This window comes from Mirounga leonina, unplaced genomic scaffold (assembly GCF_011800145.1).
Source record: "Mirounga leonina isolate KUSES-001 unplaced genomic scaffold, KU_Mleo_1.0 Mir_96, whole genome shotgun sequence".
Lineage (NCBI taxonomy): Eukaryota > Metazoa > Chordata > Mammalia > Carnivora > Phocidae > Mirounga > Mirounga leonina.
The window spans coordinates 7277110-7300312 of NW_023270871.1; the positions used below are offsets into that span (position 1 = coordinate 7277110).

The window sequence follows — 23203 nt, forward strand, 5'->3', positions numbered from 1 at the left end:
TCGTTAAGCCTCTGCCTTGGGCTCAGGTCATGATCCCAGGGTCCTGGGAACCAGCCTCGCATCGGGCTCCCTGCTCAGGGGGAAGCCTGCTTCTCCCTCTCCCACTCCCCCTGCTGTGTTCCTGCTCTCGCTGTCTCTCTCTCTGTCAAATAAATAAATAAAATCTTTAAAATATATATATATTAATAATTATGGATCTGGCAGCCGCTGGGTGTTTAGTCCTGTCCTAGAGGGAAAATCTAAGCAGCACCAGATGCTGAGGGGAGCAAGGGCCACGGAGGGAAGGGACGAGAGGAGGTGGAACGCGGGTCGGGGCCCGGGGGGGCCCGGAGAAGGGCGGGCCTGTTGTCGGGGGAACTGGCTTCCGGGAGGGGACCGCCGTGTGGGGCGGACCGGCACCCGGAGGAGGAGGAGGTGTGGGACTGGGGGGACTCTTGAGCCGAGGCAAGTAAGCTCCAGACCTTTCGTCGGTCGGTTCGAAATTCCCACTTTGCCCTTGGAAATTCTTTTCTTCAACCCCCCTCACAGTCTCCCAGCCCCTAGCAGGGTTGTGGCCCAGCCACGCCCCTCGGGCCCGGGGGTGCACAGCCCGCGGCGGAGCTGGGCTCCTCTGGCCCCCGGCACGCGAGGGGAGGGAGCAGCGCCCGGGGCTTCGCCACTGAGAGTGAATCCGTGGAGCGCCGCGGGCACCCGAGCAGAGGGAGGAGGTTGCGAGCCCCTCCTCCGGCGGGCCGGGCGCACGCGGAGCCGGGCGCGGGGAGCGAGAGGGGGAGGCCCGGGTGCCAGTCGGCGGGGAGAAAGACGGGGAAGAAAATGGGGCTGTCACCCCTCTGCGCGGAGGTCACAAGTCAGTCTCTGCTTCTCACCAAAGAATTTGACAGGCACTGAACCACCCGCTTGTCGCCTAGTTTCACGGGCAAGAAGGCCGTATATCCACGGAAGACGCCTTGATCGAGGAAATGGGGGGGGGGAGGGGGAGAGGGGGGAGACTATGAAGACACCTAGAAATGGACCGGATGGCTTGTCAGACTAAAGGGAAAGCATGCAGTAACAGCCAGTGGAATGTGGGCGACGGTTTTATAAAGAAAAACACTCCAAGAGTCTCATTAGAGGAAAGGAGTTGGGAGGAAATCAAGCTGAAATTAAAACGAATTTAATTCAAGAGCTGGGATCAGAGACAGAACCGAAGTAAAACCTTTTTTTATTTAAAATGTTAGGAACTAAAAAGAAAAAAGAAAGTTGGGAGGGACTAGTTTGCATTAACTACTTCAGATTATCCTGTGGTTCTTTTAAAGAATAACAATTTATCAAGTAGAGGTGATTTTTAAATTGTACCCCAAAAGGAATTTTGCTGGATTTATCATGGGATGCTATTACAATTACTCACCTGCCTTAAAGATCAAGTTGTAACTTTCTAAGGGATTTTACAGAGGGTTTTACTTGAACATGTGATGGAGGATAATAATTCAATTAACTGAAAATATACAGCTAAAATTCTTTCATTTAAAAACCACTAAGAGTTGTTAATGTCATATAATGTCAAAAAGAGAAAGGAAATGGGATTTCTTTGTGAAGTAACAAATTGTCAAGCAACGTTTGTTTTGATGTACCTCATTTTAAAGAAGAATATGACCCCTAAAATTACTTTCGGTAATCCCTTTAGGAATTTACTTACCTTTTACTTTGGACTAGCTGCCACTACCACTTTCCACATACCAGGCACTGGCACGTGCTCTTTCCTCAATCTAGAACGTCTAAATTTCAAATTTGTATTTTCTCCTTCCAATTTGCTTGTGAAAAGCCTAAAGACAAGTGCCTCATACTTTTAGATTGTATTAATCCTAATTCTTCTAGACACTCTCCCACTCCCAAATGTAAATGCTTGCAGTTTTGCAAAAGTCAATTTCTTCATCCTGACTGGATGAGTTTACTTCTGGAATTCTGTAGAATTTCTTATGATTGGTTCCATAGGACTAAAACAAACTCATTCTTCACTTCAGCAGTTAGCCGGTTATACCCAAAGGAATTTTGGGGACGGGGGGATACAATTCAGTCCATGGCAATAAGCACACTACCAGGAAATAGAGCAAAAAATATTAGTGGCATAATAGTTAATAAACATTTTAAACATCTTAAATTGAGACTACCTCTATTTAAAAGTCACATATCAGACTTAACAATACACCAGATTTTAGTCCTGTGGTACTGATGGCCAGGAGATCAGTTGAACAATGGCATAGTTTTTTGTATAATAGGAACAAATAATTTCTACATATGCACATAACATTGCATTAATTTTAGATTTGCTTAGAGAAAATTTGACTGGGGTGGCGTGGAGAGGAGTGAAGAAGCCTTAATGCATTTAACTGTTATTAATAATGAGTATAACAAAAATTTTCTGAGTGTAATGGAGCTCAAGTAGGTGCTCTATGGGTGGAATACAGAAACTTTAGTATTTGAATTATTGCCACTATTATAGTGCTTTAGCATTTGCTTATTTCTTTCATCTATTTCTCACCCTATTTACTCTTCACTAGTTTAGACATGAATCAAAGCAGCGAAGAATGTATGAAAAAGATTAGCAGTGTGAATCTTGACAAACTTATAAATGACTTCTCAGAGATAGAAAAGGTATGTAAAGATATAAAACAGTTGTGGTATAAAAGGAAAAGTGAAACAGATTTTGTCAGTGGAAGCTGGGAAAAAAGAAAAATGTAACAAAAAATAAGCAAGGTATAGATAATGGAAATATATTTTGCTAAGCCCTGTCTCATTTTTAAAATCCATATTTAAAATATATTTCATTTTGGATCATTTGTATTAATATATCAAAATGTTTCTGGTACAAGGAAACAGTTGATCTACTTTGGCTAAAGTTAAAGGGAAAATACGTACTTAAGTGTTCAAAATGTCCATAAACCCAGGAATGTTTTAGTAAGAACTGAAATAGACTCAACGCACAATGTCTTACCATTATGACTAACTCATATATTTTTTTTTACTTTTTCCTATTCTGTCCCTTTCCTTCTCTTTTGCCTAAAAACAGATCCCTCTGAAGTCTTCCCCCCGCCCCGCCGCCACCCGTCTAACTCTGGACAAATTACATGATAGACCAAACCCACAAGCATATATTAAGTGTTTTCCCCCTTGTCTGCCCTGGAGAGGAATAGGAATAGCTGTTGAGAAGATGTAGGTAGATAAGTGAAAGATTTGGGGAGTGGGCTTGTGAAGCAAAGGTGGGAAGAGGAATAATACCTACCTCTATTTTCTCTCCTTATCATTCTTCTCTATTCCTTCTTTTCCTCTGCACAGTATAGGATGGCCATAATAAAAAAATATGATGATGGGTATTTTGAGGTAACATTATCAACTTTTTTAAAACAATTAACTTGAGTTTTCTTAACCGAGTGACTCTTACCAAAATAAGAGAGAATAGAGAAAGAAATAAGAGGCACTGTTGGTGGGAGAGGAATTGGTGCAAAGTTTTTGGAGATTATTCAGAAATATCTATCCTATCCTTAAATATTTAAAATAAGAAATATTAATTTTTTGATGCGATAATGGCATTGTGATTATATTAAGAATTTTATCTCTTAGATAAAATTCTTAAGATACATATAGATGGTGAGATTTATGGAGTTGCTTTGAGATAAATTCAGAAGCAGAGAGAATAGGGAAGTGGGTAGAGATATAGATGATACAATGAATTGATGATTTCTGAAGCTCTTCCAAGGGTATATGGCAGCTATTATGCTAGGCACAAAGATACCAAAAAGATATGTTTATTCATTGTTTGTAATAGCAAAAAAGTGGAAACAACACAAATTCTCAATAGGGAGGCTAGTTAAATAAATTACAGGGGCACGTGGGTGGCTCAGTTGGCTAAGTCACTGTCTTTGGCTCGGGTCATGATCCCGGGGTCCTGGGATCGAGCCCTGTGTCTCAGGCTTCCTGCTCCCTGCTTCTCCTCTTCCCCTGCTCATGCTCTCTCTCTCTCTCTCTCTCTCTCTCTCGAGCGCGCGCTCCGTCTCTCTCTTTCAAATAAATAAATAAAATCTTAAAATAAATAAATAAATACATAAGTAAATAAGTTACAGTGTACTCATAAATGATACTCAATGGAGCTCTTTAAAAGAATGAAGTAGTAGATCTTTATGTGCTTATATGACATAATCTCCAAGATAACAGTTCTAAGTGGAACATCCAAGGTGCAAAACAGAGTATAATATAATCCTTTCCTATAGTTGTATAGTCATAAAATATCTTGGAAATATATATAAGGAATTTTTAACCATAGGACTGAGGGTTGAATAGTTGGAAAGAAGGGGATTCAAGTTAGGTCATATTTTTGAATTTCATAACTCTTTATAACTATTAGTCTATTTTAATTTTTTCCCATGTTACTTTTAAAATTAAAAATAAATTAGGAAGTTGACTTACATAAAATATATGCCAGACTTAATTATTAGAATTTTCAGTATTAAGTGGTCTGTATTTTCATTAGTCTTCATGTCATTAGGTTAAAAAAAATAAAATAAAAATAGTAGCATTGCTTTGGTAATAATATATATTATTTCTTCTACAGAAAATGATAGAAACCAGTGGAAAGAATAATATACTGGATATGCAGTTGGAAAAAACTAACTATTTGTTAAAAGTAATGCAAACAAAGGAGGTCTCAATTAAAGAAGGTTAGTTCCTTGCCCCCTGAAGAAATGCTAATCCTAATGAGAGTATTTTTTGGTACAACAGTAATTAATATTATACCGTATATTTGTAAAATATTTTAAATTCACATAGAACTTTCTGGGCTATCATTTCATTTTATCCTTACTAGAGTCCTGATAGACAGATAGGGTTGGTATTACTAAGTCACCCCAGTAATGAAGAGACAAAGGATGAAAGAAGTTAATCTGTCTGAGGCTGCTAAACTAAGAAATGGCAAATCCAAGGCTCAATCCAGGCCTTCAAAACCATGGGGAAAATAACAGTTGAATTCCTACCTCACAATTACACCAAAAGAAATTTCAGATGGGTCAAAAATTTTAGCGCCAAAAATGGGCTGTTCTAGTCCAAAGTTCTCCCCTCACTTCTGGGACAGCCAGTCCACATATACCTCTCAGCTCCCAGCAGCCAGCTACCCTCCCAGCTGTGGCCCCACTTTTGGTCTATCCTTCTCTGCCCACCTGCTGGCCTGCGGGGAGCCTGAGAGCCTGGGTTCTTTGCAGGGCAAGGTGCTGCTCTTTGAGAATGTCTCCTTGCTTTGAGGCACAATGGTCTGGGACTACACACCAATAAATGAGCTTCAGCTGAACCTCCAGCCCCAAAGCCTGGTAGTGCTTGGCTTCCCTGTGCAACCAGTTCAGGGCATCTGGAGAAGTCAAGAGAGCCTGAATTCCCTCAAGTTCACCTGGAACTTTGAGAAGTTCCCGGGGTGTCCTGACAGTGTTCTTGTGCCTGACACTGAAACCCTGCTGTCCTTGGGCCCAGCTGTGCCTTAGGTGCCCCTGTTGTTTGGGGGTCACAGTGCTGTTGGGGTGGAGGGGGTCATCCATCATGGAGTTTTCTCTAAATTTGCATGGAGGAATGCTTGATGTTTAGCTATGTTCCCCAGGATGGGCGCTGATCCTGTTCATCCCAGCCACACTGTTGCCAGACCAACACTTCTCACTAATAAAGTGCCCTATTTCAGGAGGGGAAAACAACAACAACAACAACAGCAAAACACATATGCAGATACTCCCTTGCTATGTCAACTAAGAGGGCCTAAAAACAACAACAGGGGCAGTAGCAACAAGAACCCAGATCTTGGTTTCCAATACTATTTTACAATAAAAGGAACCAGGGCTCTTTAGAGAAATGGCTGATTCTAGGACTGAGGCAGGAAATACAATAAGATGAGCCTGAAGCATCTTGCAGTACCAGAAAGCAGGAAAATGCTCAAAAAGATAAAACACTCCACAATGATGGGGGTATGTCAAAGGGATACAAGAGCCAACTGAAAGAGTTCTCAATGGCAAAGCTGAGACAATTTGGCCAAGAAACTAAATAAAGTAATATTGGGTTGTAAGCCAAAGTATGTAATAAATATCTATGAGCCCATACTGATAAGAACAGATAAATAAATAAGGGAGAAGAGACATCTTTTCTGCAGAATTCCTGATAACTTATGTAAGTGGTTTTTCCTTAAAGAGGTAAATCAGAATGCCCCACTCATGAAGTGTGGGTTGTGTAGAGTGACTTTCTTCACTGTGTGAAATATACAGTATGGAAAACAGGGTGGTGGAGAATAACTATACAGTGGAGAAACCTGACATGTGTCATTTAAGGCAAACGATCAAGGTCAACTTGATGTCACGTTGATAGTATGTACCCTTGATATGGTGTGATGAAAGTGGCACTTCACCTCTGTGATCTTCCCCCAAAAAACCCATAACCCCATCTAATCATGAGGTAAGCATCACACAAATCCCCATAAAGGGACATTCTACAAAATACCTGACCAGCACTCTGCAAAACTGTCAAGGTCATCAAAAACAAGAAAACTCTGAGAAACTATCACACCCAAGAGGACCCTAAGAGGACATGATGAGTAAATGTAATGTGGTATTGTGAATGGAACCCTGGAATAGAAAAAGAACATAAGGTAAAAACTAAGAAAACCTGAATAAAGCATAGATTTTAGTTAATAATGTATCAACATTGGTTCATTAATTATTACAAACATACCATACTAATGTTAGATGTTAATAGGGGAAACTGGGCATAGGATATTGGGCAATTCTCTATAATACCTTCCTGATTTTTCAGGATATGTATTTAGTATAAAACCATACTAAAATATAAAGTTAAAGGTGAGAAAAAATGAAACTACAGAAAAAAATAGAAGAGAATATGGGTTTTTGTGTGTTTGTTTTTTAGTACAGAGAAGACCTTTCCAAATGTGACATTCATCTGATTAAATAAATTATGGCATATGTATTTAATGAAATACTAAGCAGCTGATAAAAAGAATAAAGTAGCTCTCTATATGATATAGAATAATCTCCAAGATACAGTAAATGAAAGCAACAATGTTCACAACAGCATGCTATCATTTTTATAAAAATATCTTTGTACACACAGAACACCCTCTCCCTTATGCATTTGTGTATCTCTGGAAAGATAAACAGCATCAGCGTCCTGGTAACAGTGCTTGCTTTGGGGGAAGGGAAACTGATTAGTCTGCGGACAGAGATTAGAGAGATAATCATTTTTCACTATATTATTGTGTTTCATGTGTATTTATTATTTGAGAAAATAAACACTTTTTAAAAATCCAGTTCTACTTATTCTCAATCTAATGGCCTTTTCACTGGATAATACACAGCCGAAGTAAAAGAACTAGTGGGAATAACAGCTTATAGATCCAAGTGTGTACTAGTTCACTTTGAGAGGAAGAACAAACTACGTATATGATTGGATTTCTTCAACAATAAAGAACAAGACCATGATGTTGTATTTTCTGCATTTGATACCAGATAAAGAATTTCTGTGCCAGTTCAACATGATAGCAATATTAGTATTGAGGGTCAAGTACTAAAAAAAAAAAAAAAAAAATCCTTTTCATACATAATTGTATTCAACATTTCCAAGTGCTTTGTGAAACAGATGTTACTGTTCAAATTGCTAGTTAATGGTAGAGCCTAAATTTGAGCTCAAAATAACCACTTATTTACTCAATTATACAGTATAAGAAGTAGCTTAATATTCTGAACTCTAACTTCCAGAAGAATTGGATAGGATAGTATTCATTGTAAAATCCAACAGAAATGATGTGGGTAAAGGTTTGCAAAGAGAATTAAAAGCCATTATTCTAAAATAATGATATTCCACCTTATGAACAATTTTTTTATTGAGCCAGTTTCCTTTGGGGAAAAAAGAAGTGTTGAGAGAGCCACCTCGTGTTCATATTTTGAAAATACACATTTTTTAAAAATCAGTATACTTTCAGTTTCAGGGCTCTGTTTTCAATTTGCTGATTATAGTTGGCCCTTGAACAACACAGGTTTGAACTGCATGAATCCACTTATATGTGCATGCTTTTTCATAAATACAGTGCAATACTGGAAAGATATTTTCTCTTCCTTGTGATTTTCCTAGTAACATTTTCTTTTCCCTAGCCTTATTTTATTGTAAGAATAAGGCTATAATACATAACACAAAATACGTGTTAATGGACTTTATGTGATCAGTAAGGTTCCGGCCAACCGTCGGCTATTAGTAAAGTTTTTGAACTTTATTTTTTTTTTAAAGTAAACTCTACATCCAATCTGGGGCTCAAACTCAGGACCCCGAGATCAAGAGTCACATGCTCTACAAACTGAGCCAGCCAGGTGCTCTGGTAGTTAAGTTTGTTTTGTTTTGTTTTGTTTTGTTTTGTTTTGTTTAGATTTTATTTATTTTTCAACAGAGAGAGAGAGGCAGCGAGAGAGGGAACACAAGCAGGGGGCGTGGGAGAGGGAGAAGCAGGCTTCCTGCTGAGCAGGGAGCCCGATGCGGGGCTCGATCCCGGGACTCCAGGATCATGACCCGAGCTGAAAGCAGTCGCTTAACCAACTGAGCCACCCAGGCGCCCCTGGTAGTTAAGTTTTTGAAGAGTCAAAAGTTACACTCAAATTTTCAACTGCACAGGAGTCAGCACCTCTGACCCCCAAGTTACTTAAGGGTCAACTGTACTGAGACAACTTTAGCTACCATAGTTCATGAATTGCTGGATTTATTCCTCTAAAAGACACAAAGAGAAGTGATGGCAGGGTCTATGCCTCCTTAACTTTTTTTAAGATATTAAGTAATCTCTATACTCATGGTGGGGCTCACACTTACAACCCTGAGATCAAGAGTCGCATGCTCCAGCAACTGAGGCAGAAAGGCACTCCCTTAATTTTCTAATTGTAGCAACTAACATAGCAACATATGAAGTAAGCAATGTCAAATGTGATTTAACCATCATTCCATTACTGGAGAATACCAAAAGAGAAAAAAATGGAGGATGGTGGACACTTTGAGCAGATGGGAGGGATGGTAGAGGGGATACATGGAGGAGTGAAAAACCACAATAGTAGAACCTGATATCTGCATAAAGCTTTTAACTTCTACAAAATACTTTCCTTAGTTGAAGAAAGTACATGGAGACTCAGTGCAGGACCTCTAATTGAAAGACAGAGTTTTGCATTCTCCCCTCACAATATTAGTTCTTTCCTTTAGTCAATAAATAAAAATACTATCGAACGTCTATGAAATAGTCACCATGTTAGGTGCAAGAAATATCAAAATTAATAAGATATGATCTTTACCTGAAAGAGTTCACCATCTAGTGGGAGAAGCCACGAATAACTAAAATGAAATGTGAGAAATGGACAGAAGAGATATATACAAATTGCTGAGAGGTAGAGGAGAGAAAAAACAATAACAATGTTGAATATGTGTGAGTAAATTTAGAAAGTACTGTTTTCTCATTTGGTTGTCAGAACAGTCATATATATGAGAATAGTCTTATATGTGAGGGAGAATGGGTATTACCCATACTTTTATTTTGCAGATGGAGAATATAAAATTCAAATAGGGTGTCATAGCTAGAGAGTGAAAAAGGAAACTCTATTCTAGTCCCTCAGACTCCAAGTTTCATGGTTTCATCAGCATATCCTATAATTCCTAAGGAAGTATTGAATAGAAGATTAACAGTAGGATTTGAAATGGGGAAAACCTATGTTCGAGTCCATACCTTCCATTTACTAACTCTGGAATCCTGGGCAAGTAACCAAACCTCTATGGACGACTGCCTCCCTTTGTAAAATCAGGCCAATAATACCAACCTCTAAGTGTCATTGTGAATACTAATTGGGGTAATGTTTATAATGCACTTAACATAATGCCTGGCAGAATGAACACACAATAAATGGTATTATTATTATTATACCTAGATATCTTTTTATTATTAGATACAAATAGGGTATTTAATATTTAACCATCAAAACAGATGCCCAACTATAATGGAAGCCAGTCAGTATGCCATATTAGTGCATATCCATCTGAATATCCATCTTGGGCCTCTAAAACTGAATGAAAGAGAGTTAAGACTCAATATTTATTAGTTGTTAAGCCACGCACATAAAGGTGAAATTGTCCTACAAAAAAAAAAAAAGTTGAAATTGTCCTTAAACTTTAAAGTTTTAATATTTTAAAGATATTAAGTTATTCTTTTGTAGACTTTTCATCACTATATATTTAGCTAGTGTAATTGTAAACTTAAACTAGTGCAACCTGTGCCCCCTAAACTTCTAGTAAAAATGCAATAGCAAGAACTATCAAAAAGAGCCTTTCTCTGACTCTGCCCTCTTTCCAGGGCCTCCAACCTACTCTTTACTCTAGAGGACACTCCTGAGCTAGTCTTCTTTGTGGTAGTAAGGTAGTTAAGTCATAGGACTGGTGGGGTTCAGGTTGTAGCTCTACCACTTACTAGTTATAAGTGTGACCTTGGGCAATTTACTAAACTTCTGTGTGTCCATTTCCTCATATGTAAAATGAGGCAACTACTAGGACCTACCTCATAGGGTTAGGAGGGCTAACTTATTCAATATTTGCAAAGCACTTAGAATAACAATATAACATATGTTATTTTCAGGCCAGAGCTTTTCCACTTACCCCTTTCTTGCTTCAGTTTACTATAATATTGCCTGTCTATCGATCAATCACTCAACAGATATTTATGGAGTGCCTGGTATGGACCACGACTACTCTAAATACTAGGGAGAAATGGTGAACAAAACTGATACCTGGAGCTTACAGCCAAGTGGACTGTTTGAATTACAGAAGTTTCCATCCCTATTGCTACCCACCAAAGGTTTAGCTATTGCTAGTTATAACCAAGAGTATATTGAAAGCTTATATTCACATGACAGGGCATAAATGCTTACGGTGAAGGCCCCCAAACATGTCCAAGTATACCTTCCTTCTAGAGCAAATATTGCTGAAGCACATGGAGCTGGGGATCCCTCCAGTGCTGAATTTATTGTGCATAGAAAACTCATGACCAAATCCCAGAATGCATTTGACTTAAAGGGTAATTAAAAGGTACTTATTATATTATTTACTTTGAGATAGCTGGTTGCTTTATTAAGATCTCATAATTGTCAATTAAGTATTTTAAGTCTTTCAACTTTGAGACAATAGTTCCAAAATGAAAGCAAATAATTTTCAGATAAATATGTCTTTCATATTTTAGAATGTGCTACTCTTCATAATATGATAAAAGGGCTACAACAGACCATTGAATCTCAACATGATTTGAAAGGTAAGTTAGAAAAAAATCTTTAAAAATATGTTATATTTGAGTACCTTTAAAAATAGAGTTTTTACATCATTGACAGTAAATTTCTTTTCATCTGGTCTTGTTAAATTCATCAGCTAATGGCAAAACTCCTTATTACCAAATCATACTTTCCTAAATTATTATGAAATAAGAAATACCATGCTGAACAGGACAATTCAGTCTTATTCTGACAGGGACATCAGGGGATGTTTTATAATCAATCATAATAATTCTCTTTATTACTTTCAAAAATTTAGAAATATATTTATTCTTGGGAGTACTTTTGGTCTTTAAAGACCTTGGGTTCAGTTTTGAAGGGTAGTCATTTACTGGTAGTTACATGATGAAGATACTATTCAAACTGCAGTGATAGTTTGCTATTTAATTTTTTATCATAAATGAGGCTATGTTTGTGTAAATGAAGCCAACATCTTCAGCTTACCTTATTTTTGCTAGTCATGCTAACCCAATGTGCCTGTTCATTGACAAAATGGACAAAGCAAGCAAGTGTTTTGTCCTGTTCTGATGTAGCTACAGCGCAGTGTTTATGGGATTTTCCTCTACTATATTGGAGATTAGATGAAATTGTCTTCAAAGTCCCTCCCAATATACGACTCACATCAAATAAGAATTTTTCGTTTTAGTCCTCTATTTTTATGATAAAGAAAGTACTTTATATATGGAAGGAAAGAATAATAATGATCTTACACACCATTTATTTGCTTTGGCATATTATTCCTTATTGTCTTTATAATGTTCTTTTTTTTAAGATTTTATTTATTCATTTGAGAGAGAGAGGGAGAGAGTGCACAAGCAGGGGAGAGGCAGAGGGAGAGGAAGAAGCAGACTCCTCCCTGAGCAGGGAGCCCGATGTGGGACTCGATCCCAGGAACCTGGGATCACGACCTGAGCCGAAGGCAGACGCTTAACCAACTGAGCCACCCAGGCGCCCCTGTCTTTATAATGTTCTAATTGAGATTTATCCTTAAGAATTACCATTAGTTCTTACTCCCCGTCCCATTGTTTTACCTTAAAATATTTCTTCAAGTGTTGATTAAACAAATATAAAAATTATATTAGCAGACTTCACGTTTACACTGTCATACAGCATCTGCAGTACAGAAAGGATTCATTTTCCTGGCGATACACCACTAAAAGCTGTTCCAAAGATCAAGGAGGGTAATAAATGGGAAACAACACCATCTCCAATGCCTTTTCTTTTGGCTGAGTCCTGCAGACTTCTGATCCCCTTATGTCCCATAGGTTTTCACTTTTCTTAGCTCTAGTAGTCTGCTCACTTTTTTCACATTTGAATTCCATCCCACACCTGGTTTGGGCTTTCATTTTCCCATCTCAATGCTGATGGTTCAAAACAACTTTTCCCTTCTCTGTGACGAAATACACCTAAATTGTGAATGTTCATAATCCTTAGAGTTCTCTTATTCTAGGATTCGAATGGTATTTAACTGTTCCCAGGATTTTGTTCAAATAAAACATCTACCAGAAATTAAAGTTATTTTGAAGCCCCAGAAAGTTAATGTTTAATATATTCACTACTGAATTATAATTATTTTTTGTAAAAAAGATACCAATATTGACCAATAGTCAAGGATACAATCTTTTCACAGATAGAATAGTCTGTCTTTGAAGTAATGTATGTTTGGAGTTTAGAGCATGGACATGGGTCTTTAGAAATAGAGTATGATTCGGGCGCCTGGGTGGCTCAGTTGGTTAAGCGACTGCCTTCGGCTCAGGTCATGATCCTGGAGTCCCGGGATCGAGTCCCACATCGGGCTCCTTGCTCTGTGAGGAGTCTGCTTCTCCCTCTGACCCTCCCTCCCTCATGCTCTCTCTCTCTCTCATTCTCTCTCTCTCAAATAAATAAATAAAATCTTTAAAAAAAAAAAAGAAAAAAGAAATAGAGTATGATTCATCACAATATATCAAATGATAGGGATTTTTCCTATATTATATTACTGTATATTATCTTACATGCTAGTTTAGGAGAACCCCCATAATTCATTGTATGAAAGATAGTGTCATTCCACCATCTAACTTATGGTTAGTTACTACCAGGGCAAAGAAAACAAGATTCAGAGATTTTTGTTGATTAGAAGAGGACTCAGGAATTTAAGAATTCAAACACATGGGCAAGGTGTCATGGAGAAGAGAGACACATGAAATCAGCTGCAAACACAGAGCACTTCTAAAACCAGTAGAATTCAAGCTTATTTTTGCCAATTATCTCTAGATAACTTCTTGCAATTTAATATTGCTTTTTTTCCCTGTCTGAACTAAACCTGAGTAACTTGAATTTATTTAGGCCCTTATATTCTATCAGGGTAGGTTTCCAGAAGGATACTGTTATGTATACTATGACTTTACTATACAAAATCAATCAATCATAGTAAGCAAAATGATAATCAAAATTGATCACTGATTAGAATGTTTTTAAAAGGACAATAGCCATGGTTGAGTGTATTCTATAAAAGAATTATCTAAGAAAGTAAGCTAATCAATGATTAGTTTACTCCTAAAGAAAAAAGCATTGCTCAATTTAAAAGTAGTTTGAGGGGCACCTGGGTGGCTCAGTCATTAAGCGTCTTCCTTCGGCTCGGGTCATGATCCCAGGGTCCTGGGATCAAGCCCCACATTGGGCACCCTGCTCAGCGGGAAGCCTGCTTCTCCCTCTCCCACTCCCCCTGTTTGTGTTCCCTCTATCACTGTGTCTCTCTCTGTCAAATAAATAAGATCTTTAAAATAAATAAATAAATAAATAATAAAAGTAGTTTGAAAAATGTATAAATACTTCTTTCAACATACAATAATTTAACATGTTAGCTTCTAGTATATCCTTGGAAAAATGCTACATTCATATAAGCACATTCCATATGGAGAAATGATCTGCTATGAGTATATACTTCAGAATCTTCATTATTTAAAAATTGCCTCCTTCCAAAAGAAATTTGCTGAAGGCACATTAAAAGAAAGCTAAAAACAAAACCCATAAACAGGCTAACTACATAATTTGCAGGGCCCCACACAAAAATGAAAATGTGGGGCCCAATGTGCAAAAGGTGGGGAAAAGTAACATTAAAGTTTCTAAAATATAGAGGTTTTTCTTTCTTCTGTGGTCTCTCTCAATTTACCAGTGTTTTGTACTTTTGTTAATGTTTCTTTAAGTAAAAAAGAATAAAAATTTTTAATTAGGAACATAAATATTACCATTCATCTTTATATTGTACAAGCCAGTTTTGAATTCAAAGATACACAATACACAAAAGTACCCAATTAATACTTCATAGCTTGTACATGCATATCTGTTTCATTCTTACCACAGTAGTGAAAATGCTGCACAAAACTACCTAAACCATTTATTATTCATTTTACTTCTTGATACCTGCACATTCTACCAATACTCTCTACCTTCACTTCCTGATGAACGAAGAAGGACTAAAAGGAAAAGAAACTGTGAATGTTCCTATCCTTCTCTTTCCTTTTATGTCATCCTTTTTAACATAATTAGATGTTTAAAAGAGGGGAATAACAGAATTGAGAAAGGATATGATAGAGTGGCATGGTCATTCATATTTCTTAGAATGCTATCGCTTTCTTTCTGAATTTGAAGCAAGTTCTAGTTCAAAAGAAAATAAGGACCCTTGCTTACTTAGTTGTAAATGGAACATGTTTATCTTGTCCTTGTACCTTTGAGTTTTGCTGAGCTCCCAGGCATCCTAAGTGCACTAGAATTCTGTGCTCGTGGGGCATTGCAAATGAAGCGTACGAATGTAGTGGCAAGGAGGAGTAGACGAGGATATTGCTCTTACCTTCTCTGCTCGCATGCATGCTCCATTGTCCCCTGGAATTTACTTAAAAATATAAGTGCAGGGGCGCCTGGGTGGCTCAGTCGTTAAGCATCTGCCTTTGGCTCAGGTCATGATCCCAGGGTCCTGGGATCGAGCCCCGCATCGGGCTCCCCGCTCTGTGGGAAGCCTGCTTCTCCCTCTCCCACTCCCCCTGCTTGTGTTCCCTCTCTCACTGTGTCTTTCTCTGTCAAAAAAAAAAAAAAAAAAAAAACTTAAAAAAAAAATGTAAGTGCAAAGACAAAATTAGTAAGAAGTTCAAAGACAAAATTATTAAGAATGTCAAGACATTGAAGGCAGAAGCAAGGATAGCACCCTTCTGAGTTCAGGGCCCCATGCAGCTGCACAGATTGCACACCCATAACGCTAGCCCTGCCAATAATGAATAAGAAGAGAGTTAGGAAAATACTTTGATCAGAAGCCTAATCTAGAGGTAGTTGCTTCAATATAGCACCAAAGTTAATTCTAAATCTTCTAGAAACCAAGGCAAAACAAAATAAGACAAAGAACAATTCAGACAGTTATATAACTATTAATTTCCAATTAAAAAATAATAAAATAAAAACACTCAGTTAATTAAAAGACAAAAACTTTTCCAGGATCTGAGTAAATGCTGCTGGAGGACAGTTCCAGTTTAAATCAACACAGCCTTTATTCAGGCAACCATGTAAGGAAATTTAATGTAAAAATATCTAGCTCATTATGGAATGAAATTATTACAAAGCTAAGCAATCCAATCATCAATGATATTAAAAAAAAAAAAGCCAAATCACTGTAATTGTATAATGAATACAAAGACAATGTACACTTAAGGACCTCCCAGTTCAATACCAAAGGAGAATAACTAATTTTAGAAAAATATATCACAAAATTATTAGAGTCCAAGAGAATAAAATGAATTTTGCCTAGGCCAGAGAAAGATTATTTGTCAAATATCAGGACCAGGTGGACTCTACAATGATGCAAAATGCTATTGGAATTTACAGATACTCCAGCCAGAGCAGCCTTACACCTTAAAGAAGTAGCCAGAGTGGGAATCTGTGTTTGGAAATCTAACGTAGGGGCACCTGGGTGGCTCCGTTGGTTAAGTGTCTGCCTTTGGCTCAGGTCATGATCCCAGGGTCCTGGGATGGAGTCCCATATCAGGCTCCCTGCTCAGCGGAGAGCCTGCTTCTCCCTCTGTCCTTCACCCAGCTTGTGCTATCTCGCTCTGGTAGGATGATGAAAAAGCAACAGTGCCAGCAATAATCATATGTTGTTTGTACTACAAATGAAAGCCAACATAGAGCCAACTGAAATGTAACATAAAGTATTAAGGAAGTTAGCTATTTCTTCAGTAGGTGGCTTTAGTTCACAGATAAGTTCTGTGGTTCTATTTAGCATAATTATAGATGTGCCTAAGTCAGATAAGATGCAAGTAGTTTAACATTTAGATGGGTTGATCAGTTTTTCTGGCAGAGGGAAGATTTCTTATCATTAAAAGGTAGTTGTCCTCAAGTTAATATACACATTTAGTGCCATTTTAATTAAAATTCTCAATTGGGGATGGGAGAGATTGTATAAAATAATCTTAAAGCTCATTTGACAGAAGAAACAAATAAGAAAACTGAAAAATAAGAAGAATGTGGAGGAGGGAGAGTTTTGTTACCAGGTAACAACATGCCCTGAAACTGCTGTAATGAAATCAATATGGTATTGGCATAAAAACTGAAAAAGACATCCCCAGAAAGAATAGAGAACTAGATTCTAGAAACAGGCCCCAATATTTGTCAGTGTAATATATGACACAAGAAATATTTCAATTTATTGGAAAAAGAATGGCATTTTAACATATGGTACTAGCACAACTAGCTTTCCATCTGGAAGAAAAGAAAGTTGGACTCTTTCCCACCACATTAAAAATAAATTCCAGATGGATAAAGCTGCAGTGTAAAAAAGAACCATAAAAACTTAAAAGAAAATTCAGGATATAACATTATCTGTATGCAGGATACAACCTGGAGCTGTGGGGTGTCCTCTTAACCAATCTGAAAACCTCAGATACTATATAAAGAGAAAAAAAAAAAGACCGAACTTTCTTAACAACAACACAATAAAAGTACACAACAGAGGTGCCTGGGTGGCACAGTCAGTTAAGCCTCCAACTCTTGGTTTCAGCTCAGGGCATGATCTCATGGTCTTGAGATCAAGCCCGCCATCAGGCTCTGCACTCAGCATGCAGTCTGCTTGAGCTTCTCTTGACCTCTCCCTCTGCCCCTCCTCTCTGCTATCTCTCTCTCTCTCTAAAATAAGTAAATCTTTTTTTAAAAAAAGTACAAACAAAAATAAAACAACTTAACATGTTATTTTGTCACACAAAAGTAAAAAAAAAAAAAAAAAACAAGTAATTTATTTGAAAAAGTGTTTTCAAATACCAATGTAGTTTTTTAAATTTTTTATTTAAATTCAACTTAGATAACATATAGTGTATTATTAGTTTCAGGGGTAGAATTTAGTGATTCATCAGTTGCATATAACACATAGTGCTCATTACATCAAGTGCCCCCCTATTGCCCATCACCCAATTACCTCACCCCCCCACCTCCCCTCCAGCAACCCTTCAGTTGAGAGTCTCATGGTTTGCCTCCCTTTCTGTTTTCATCTTATTTTATTTTTCTTTTCCTCCCCCTATGTAATTTATATCTACAATATACAACAAGCTCTACAAATTGACCAGCAGGGATAAAGAATTTTTAAATGGGTAAAAGATATGAATAAAATTATGGAAATGTGTATGTGTATGCATATGTATGATCCAGAGGTTAAGTGCAAGGGGAAAAGCTGATAAGGAAACACAATTACACCAGGAATGTGGGAGTAGGAGAAAGAAGGAGAAAAGAGGGAGAGGAAGAAGGCAGAAAGAAAGAGAAGGGAAGAGTGTCCTAAAAGTAGCTCAGAGTGTTTGATATGATCCTATTTATATAAAATTATAAAAATGTATGTAGATATATGCATAAAAAATTGCAGACTTGAAGGACTGTCCATTTTTAGGAAATGTTTTTTGCAAAGTAATACATATAGTATAATTTTATATTGGTAAAAATAAATAAAACCAGTACAAATGTGTGATATGTTTATAAATAATTATATAAGCTAGAAGATAAGTAGGGAAGAAATACAGATCAGGCTGCTAACATTGATAACTTCGGTGAAGTAAGTGGTCACGGAAGGTGTATAGAGATGGTTAGCTTCCCTTTACAGGTGCTTCACTTACTAAGACAAGCAAGTATACTTTTATAAATTAGAAAACATCAAATACCTTTTCTTTCATCTTTCAGTAATGGATGCTACAGCATTTCTAATAGATACATGAGGTATTAGTTGCCTAGTTAGCACAAAGTTTTTTAGGCAGCTCCCAGCCCTTAATTACTGTGACAAAAACAAAACAAAAACAAACAAAAACCCTTCAACTTGAAAATCATATAAAACTGAGTAACAGAAAGTAAAACTCCTTTATTATTATAGAGATCAAAATTCTCTAAACTCTCCAGTTTCCTAATTCTAAAATACATACATTCTACTAACAAGACACATTTCACCACTATCAGGTTACATGACTATTAATTGTGTCCCCATGCTTTGAAAATCCAATTGGAATGGGAGTGGGCACGTGCTGTGATGAGAACTGGGTGTTACACGCAATTGATGAATTGTTCAACACTATATCTGAAACAAATGATGTACTATGTGTTGGCTGATTGAATTTAAATTTAAAAAAATGTTAGGGTGAACCCAGACTATTATATTAGCCCAAATAAAAGGCAAAAAAACTCCACACAATTTGTAGAGACAGAGCAAGAGTCCGTCATGCAGACCCATGTCATGCAGACATGGCAGAGATGTTGGGAATTTTAAAACAACTGGGAATTTTAAAACTATAATTAATATGCTAAGTACTGTAATGGATCAAGCAGACAGCATGCAAGAACATATTGGCAATGTAAGTAAGAAAGATGGAAATCTTAAGAAAGAAACAAAAAGGAATGCTAGAGATCAAAAACACTGTAACAGAAATGAAGAATGCTTTGATAGGCTTATTACTACAACAAAGTGGGATTTATCTCAAGTATGCAAGACTGGTTCAGCATTTAAAAATCCATTAATTTAATCCAGAACACCAACAACTGAAAAGATGATCATATTAGTAGATGCAGAAAAATTATTTGACAAAATCCAACACCATTCATGATTTAAAAAAAAAAAATCGCTGTAAACTAGGAATAGAGAAAATGTACTCAACTTGATTTTAAAAAAAAATCTATAAAAGTCTACAGCTAACACCATACTTAGTAGTAAGAAATTAGGGGCTTCCCACTAAGATCAAGAATAAGGCAAAGATAACCTCTCTCACCACTCCTTTTCAACATTGAACTAAAAGTTCTAGTTAATAAGACAAGAAAAGGAAATAAAAGGTATACAGATTGGGAAGGAAGAAATAAGACTGTCTTTCTTCATAGATGACATGATCATCTATGTCAAAAATCCAAAATATTTGAAAAAAAAAAAAGAAAAGAAAAACCTAGAGTAACCAATTATAGCAACGTTGCAATATACAAGGTTCATATACAAAAGTCAATTGCTTTCTTATATACCAGCAATGCACAAGTGAAATTTGAAATTAAAAACACAATACTATTTACATTGACAGCCCCAAAATGAAATATTTAGGTATACATATAACAAAATATGTACATGATCTATATAAGGAAAACTACAAAACTCTGATGAAATAAATCAAAAAAGAACTAAATAAATGGAGAAATGGTCCATTTTCACAGATAGGAAGACTCAATATTGTCAAGATGTCAGTTTTTCCCAACTTGATCTATAAATTCAGTGTGATCCCAATCAAAATTCTGGCAAGTTATTTGTGGATATTGACAAACTGATTCCAAATAATACAGAACTGGATTACTGTTACCCAGGTCTAGTGTCTGATTCAGCCTTGTCACTGGTCCCAGTTAATCACTGAACTCAAGCCCTGGCCTCTATTTCACAATGGTTTTGAATTAGAGTCTTGGTGCCATGCCTACTCTTGGCCTAATTTTAGCTTTGAGCACCTTTTATGTCTGGCTTAGGTGCAGATCCTGGCTCTGTTTTGAACCCTCATCACACACTATATCAGAATGGGCTCTTTCCTGGTCTAGGTATATCTGCTTTTCCTTAAAACACCTAGAACTTAAGAAGAATGAGTAGAGAAAACTGTCAAGCACTGCTCCTTCTTCATCCTCTGGTGTCAGGAGATGGCTTTTGGTTATATATAAAAAGATGTTGACTATGGTAGGTCTGAAACAGTAGGGCAAATTAAAGATGCCAAACTGTATTTTAATACATTTCATTTCATTGTTTATTTAAGTTTTACATGAAAAAACATTAAGTAAATATAACTATGCTCTCAATAATGTTGCTGTAAGATAAAACCTTCCTCCCTTTTTAGCTTAGATATCTAGCTTAGAATATTATTTATCTTCTCTTTTGGGAATGGTTTTATTTTCCTTACCTTTTCTAATACCAGGTAGACTAATCCTCAAAATGGATCAATCCAACCATACATCTGCTTACTTATAATGCTACAGTTACTGAAGGTAACTGGTAAAAAATCATACATTACAGACCCACATTAATTTATAAATCTCAGTTTCAATTATACCCTTCATTTATCCTCGCTTTTCAAACTTTTCACTCTTCAAACCCCCAACTTATTAAATGTTTCTTTCTTTTTCAACTTATTTTACTTTCTATTTCACTGAAAGAAAAAAAAAAATGAAAGCTGTCAGACATAAACTACCTCGTTCTTTTTTATAGATTTTTATTTATTTGAGGGAGAGAGAGAACACAAGGTGGGTGGAGGAGCAGAGGGAGAAGCAGACTCCCCACTGAGCAGGGAGCCCGATGATCCAATGATCCCGATCCATCCAGGGATTCCAGGATCACAACCTGAGCCGAAGGCAGACACTTAATGCTGGGAAAATACTAGGGTCTCCTAAAAAGGCAAACTTAAAAAATTCCACACATAAAATGGCCTAAATATCATTAATAATTACATTCTCCATAATCTTTTATCCAAAAACTTCAAAGCTATCAATCTCTTTTGGTGCTTTGAATGAGCAATCAAAATAGTCCTATTTATTCAAGTTTAAAACTAAATTTCCCCTTTCTCAATACGGAAGCATAGACGGAATAGACAATAAAAGTTATTTCATCCAACATCATGAGCCTACAGATATGGAAATCATCTACAACATAATCTCATAAACTAACTCATTCTTATAACCTACTACCTCTTCTTTCCACTGCACCCTTTCTAAATATATACATACCTGGACATATCCTTACTACCTTCCTCCTTCACTTAAAAAAAAAAAAAATCCTTCTTCCTATCCAAAGTTAATTCCTCCACTTGGGTTTAACTCTTATCTCTCTTCTGGAGTATTGCGTCTTCAATTGTCCCTTCTTCTCTGTTTTTCATTTCTCTCTTTCTGCTGTCCATTCCTTCAGCATTTAAATAACTCAGATCTCTCCCATCTCTTAAACAAGAAAACAGTGTTTCCTTGACTTTGGATTTATTCCCTCCAATTGCCCTCACTCTTTCCTTTTACAATCAGATCTCAAAGGAATGGCCTGTACTCACTATCCATTTCCTCATCTTCACATAGTCCTCATCTTCACGTAGTCTTCAACTTACAATAATTGGGCATTTCCCGGGCGCCTGGGTGGCTCAGTTGGTTAAGCGACTGCCTTCGGCTCAGGTCATGATCCTGGAGTCTCGGCATCGAGTCCCACATCAGGCTCCCTGCTCAGTGGGGAGTCCGCTTCTCCCTCTGACCCTCCCCCCTCTCATGTGCTCTCTCTCTCCTCTCATCCTCTCTCTCAAATAAATAAATAAAATCTTAAAAAAATAATAATAATTGGGCATTTCCCAAAGTTTTCAGATTTGAAGTGGTTTCGCTTGATCTTTTTATTGTGTTTATTGCCACTGATTATGACCCCTTTAACCTCTCTCTTCTTATCACCACTCTCCCTGCATCTCTGGACACTTCTCAGTCTCCTTACAGGATACTCTTCTTTGGCCACTTCTAAATGTTTCTCAGCCTACCAGAAATATTCCCTGGAAGGCGCCTGGGTGGCTCAGATGGTTAAGCGTCTGCTTCGGCTCAGGTCATGATCCCAGGGTCCTGGGATCGAGTCCCGCATCGGGCTCCCTGCTCAGCGGGGAGCCTGCTTCTCCCTCTGCCTCTCTCTCTTATGAATAAATAAATAAAATCTTTAAAAAAAAAAAAAGAAATATTCCTTGGATATCTCAAGCAATCAAATTTAGCATAGTAAAGACCTACACTCATCATTTCACTCCTAAAATCTTCCTCCTTTAATTTTTCGCAAACCGATGAACATTTTTCAATTACCCAAACAAATTACCCAACCTACAAAGCAAAGGTTCCCCTTTCTTTTTTGCCTCTGCTATCCATTCAGTCACTAAGTCTCCTAGTAATCTTACCATCTTACTATCTAAATAATTATCTTTATTTTCCTTTTATGTCCTACTGCCACTGATCTAATTTAGGCTCCTGTTATTTTACTTGATCTATTTTTACTGATACCAATTTCTCTAGGGTCAAAACCCTCCCATTCATCCTTTACACTGCCAGATAATTTTTTTAACCTGTAACTAATCATTTCACTTCACTGTTCAAAATTCTTTGACTCCATAACCTAGAAAATAAAATATAAAGTCATTCATATAGAATATGTCCACCTCCTATTAGGATATGGCTTCCACCTATTTAGTACCTCCTCCTCACGGTTTACACTCTAACAATACTGTACTTGAATTGTAATTTTCCCAAACATGCTATCCTCACTCGAACCCGAAGGCTTCTGTACAGTTTTCTGTATGTGAAATGCCTCCCTTCAGCATGGAGTAACCCTTATCATTTAAGTCTCATTGCCAATG

The 23203-nt window shown here is 37.2% G+C and overlaps 1 protein-coding gene across 1 annotated transcript in view; it reads left to right on the top strand.

Annotated features, from left to right (window-relative positions):
• The first annotated feature begins 375 nt into the window (after positions 1–375).
• The window catches only part of LOC118006380 (coiled-coil domain-containing protein 152-like), a 31541-nt gene continuing 8713 nt past the window's right edge, over positions 376–23203 (top strand). The window contains exons 1-4 of the mRNA XM_034999003.1: positions 376–444; positions 2543–2631; positions 4586–4691; positions 11264–11332. Of these exons, the coding sequence (XP_034854894.1) occupies positions 2545–2631; positions 4586–4691; positions 11264–11332 (262 nt within the window). The 5' untranslated portion in view covers positions 376–444; positions 2543–2544. The remainder of the gene's footprint in view (positions 445–2542; positions 2632–4585; positions 4692–11263; positions 11333–23203) is intronic.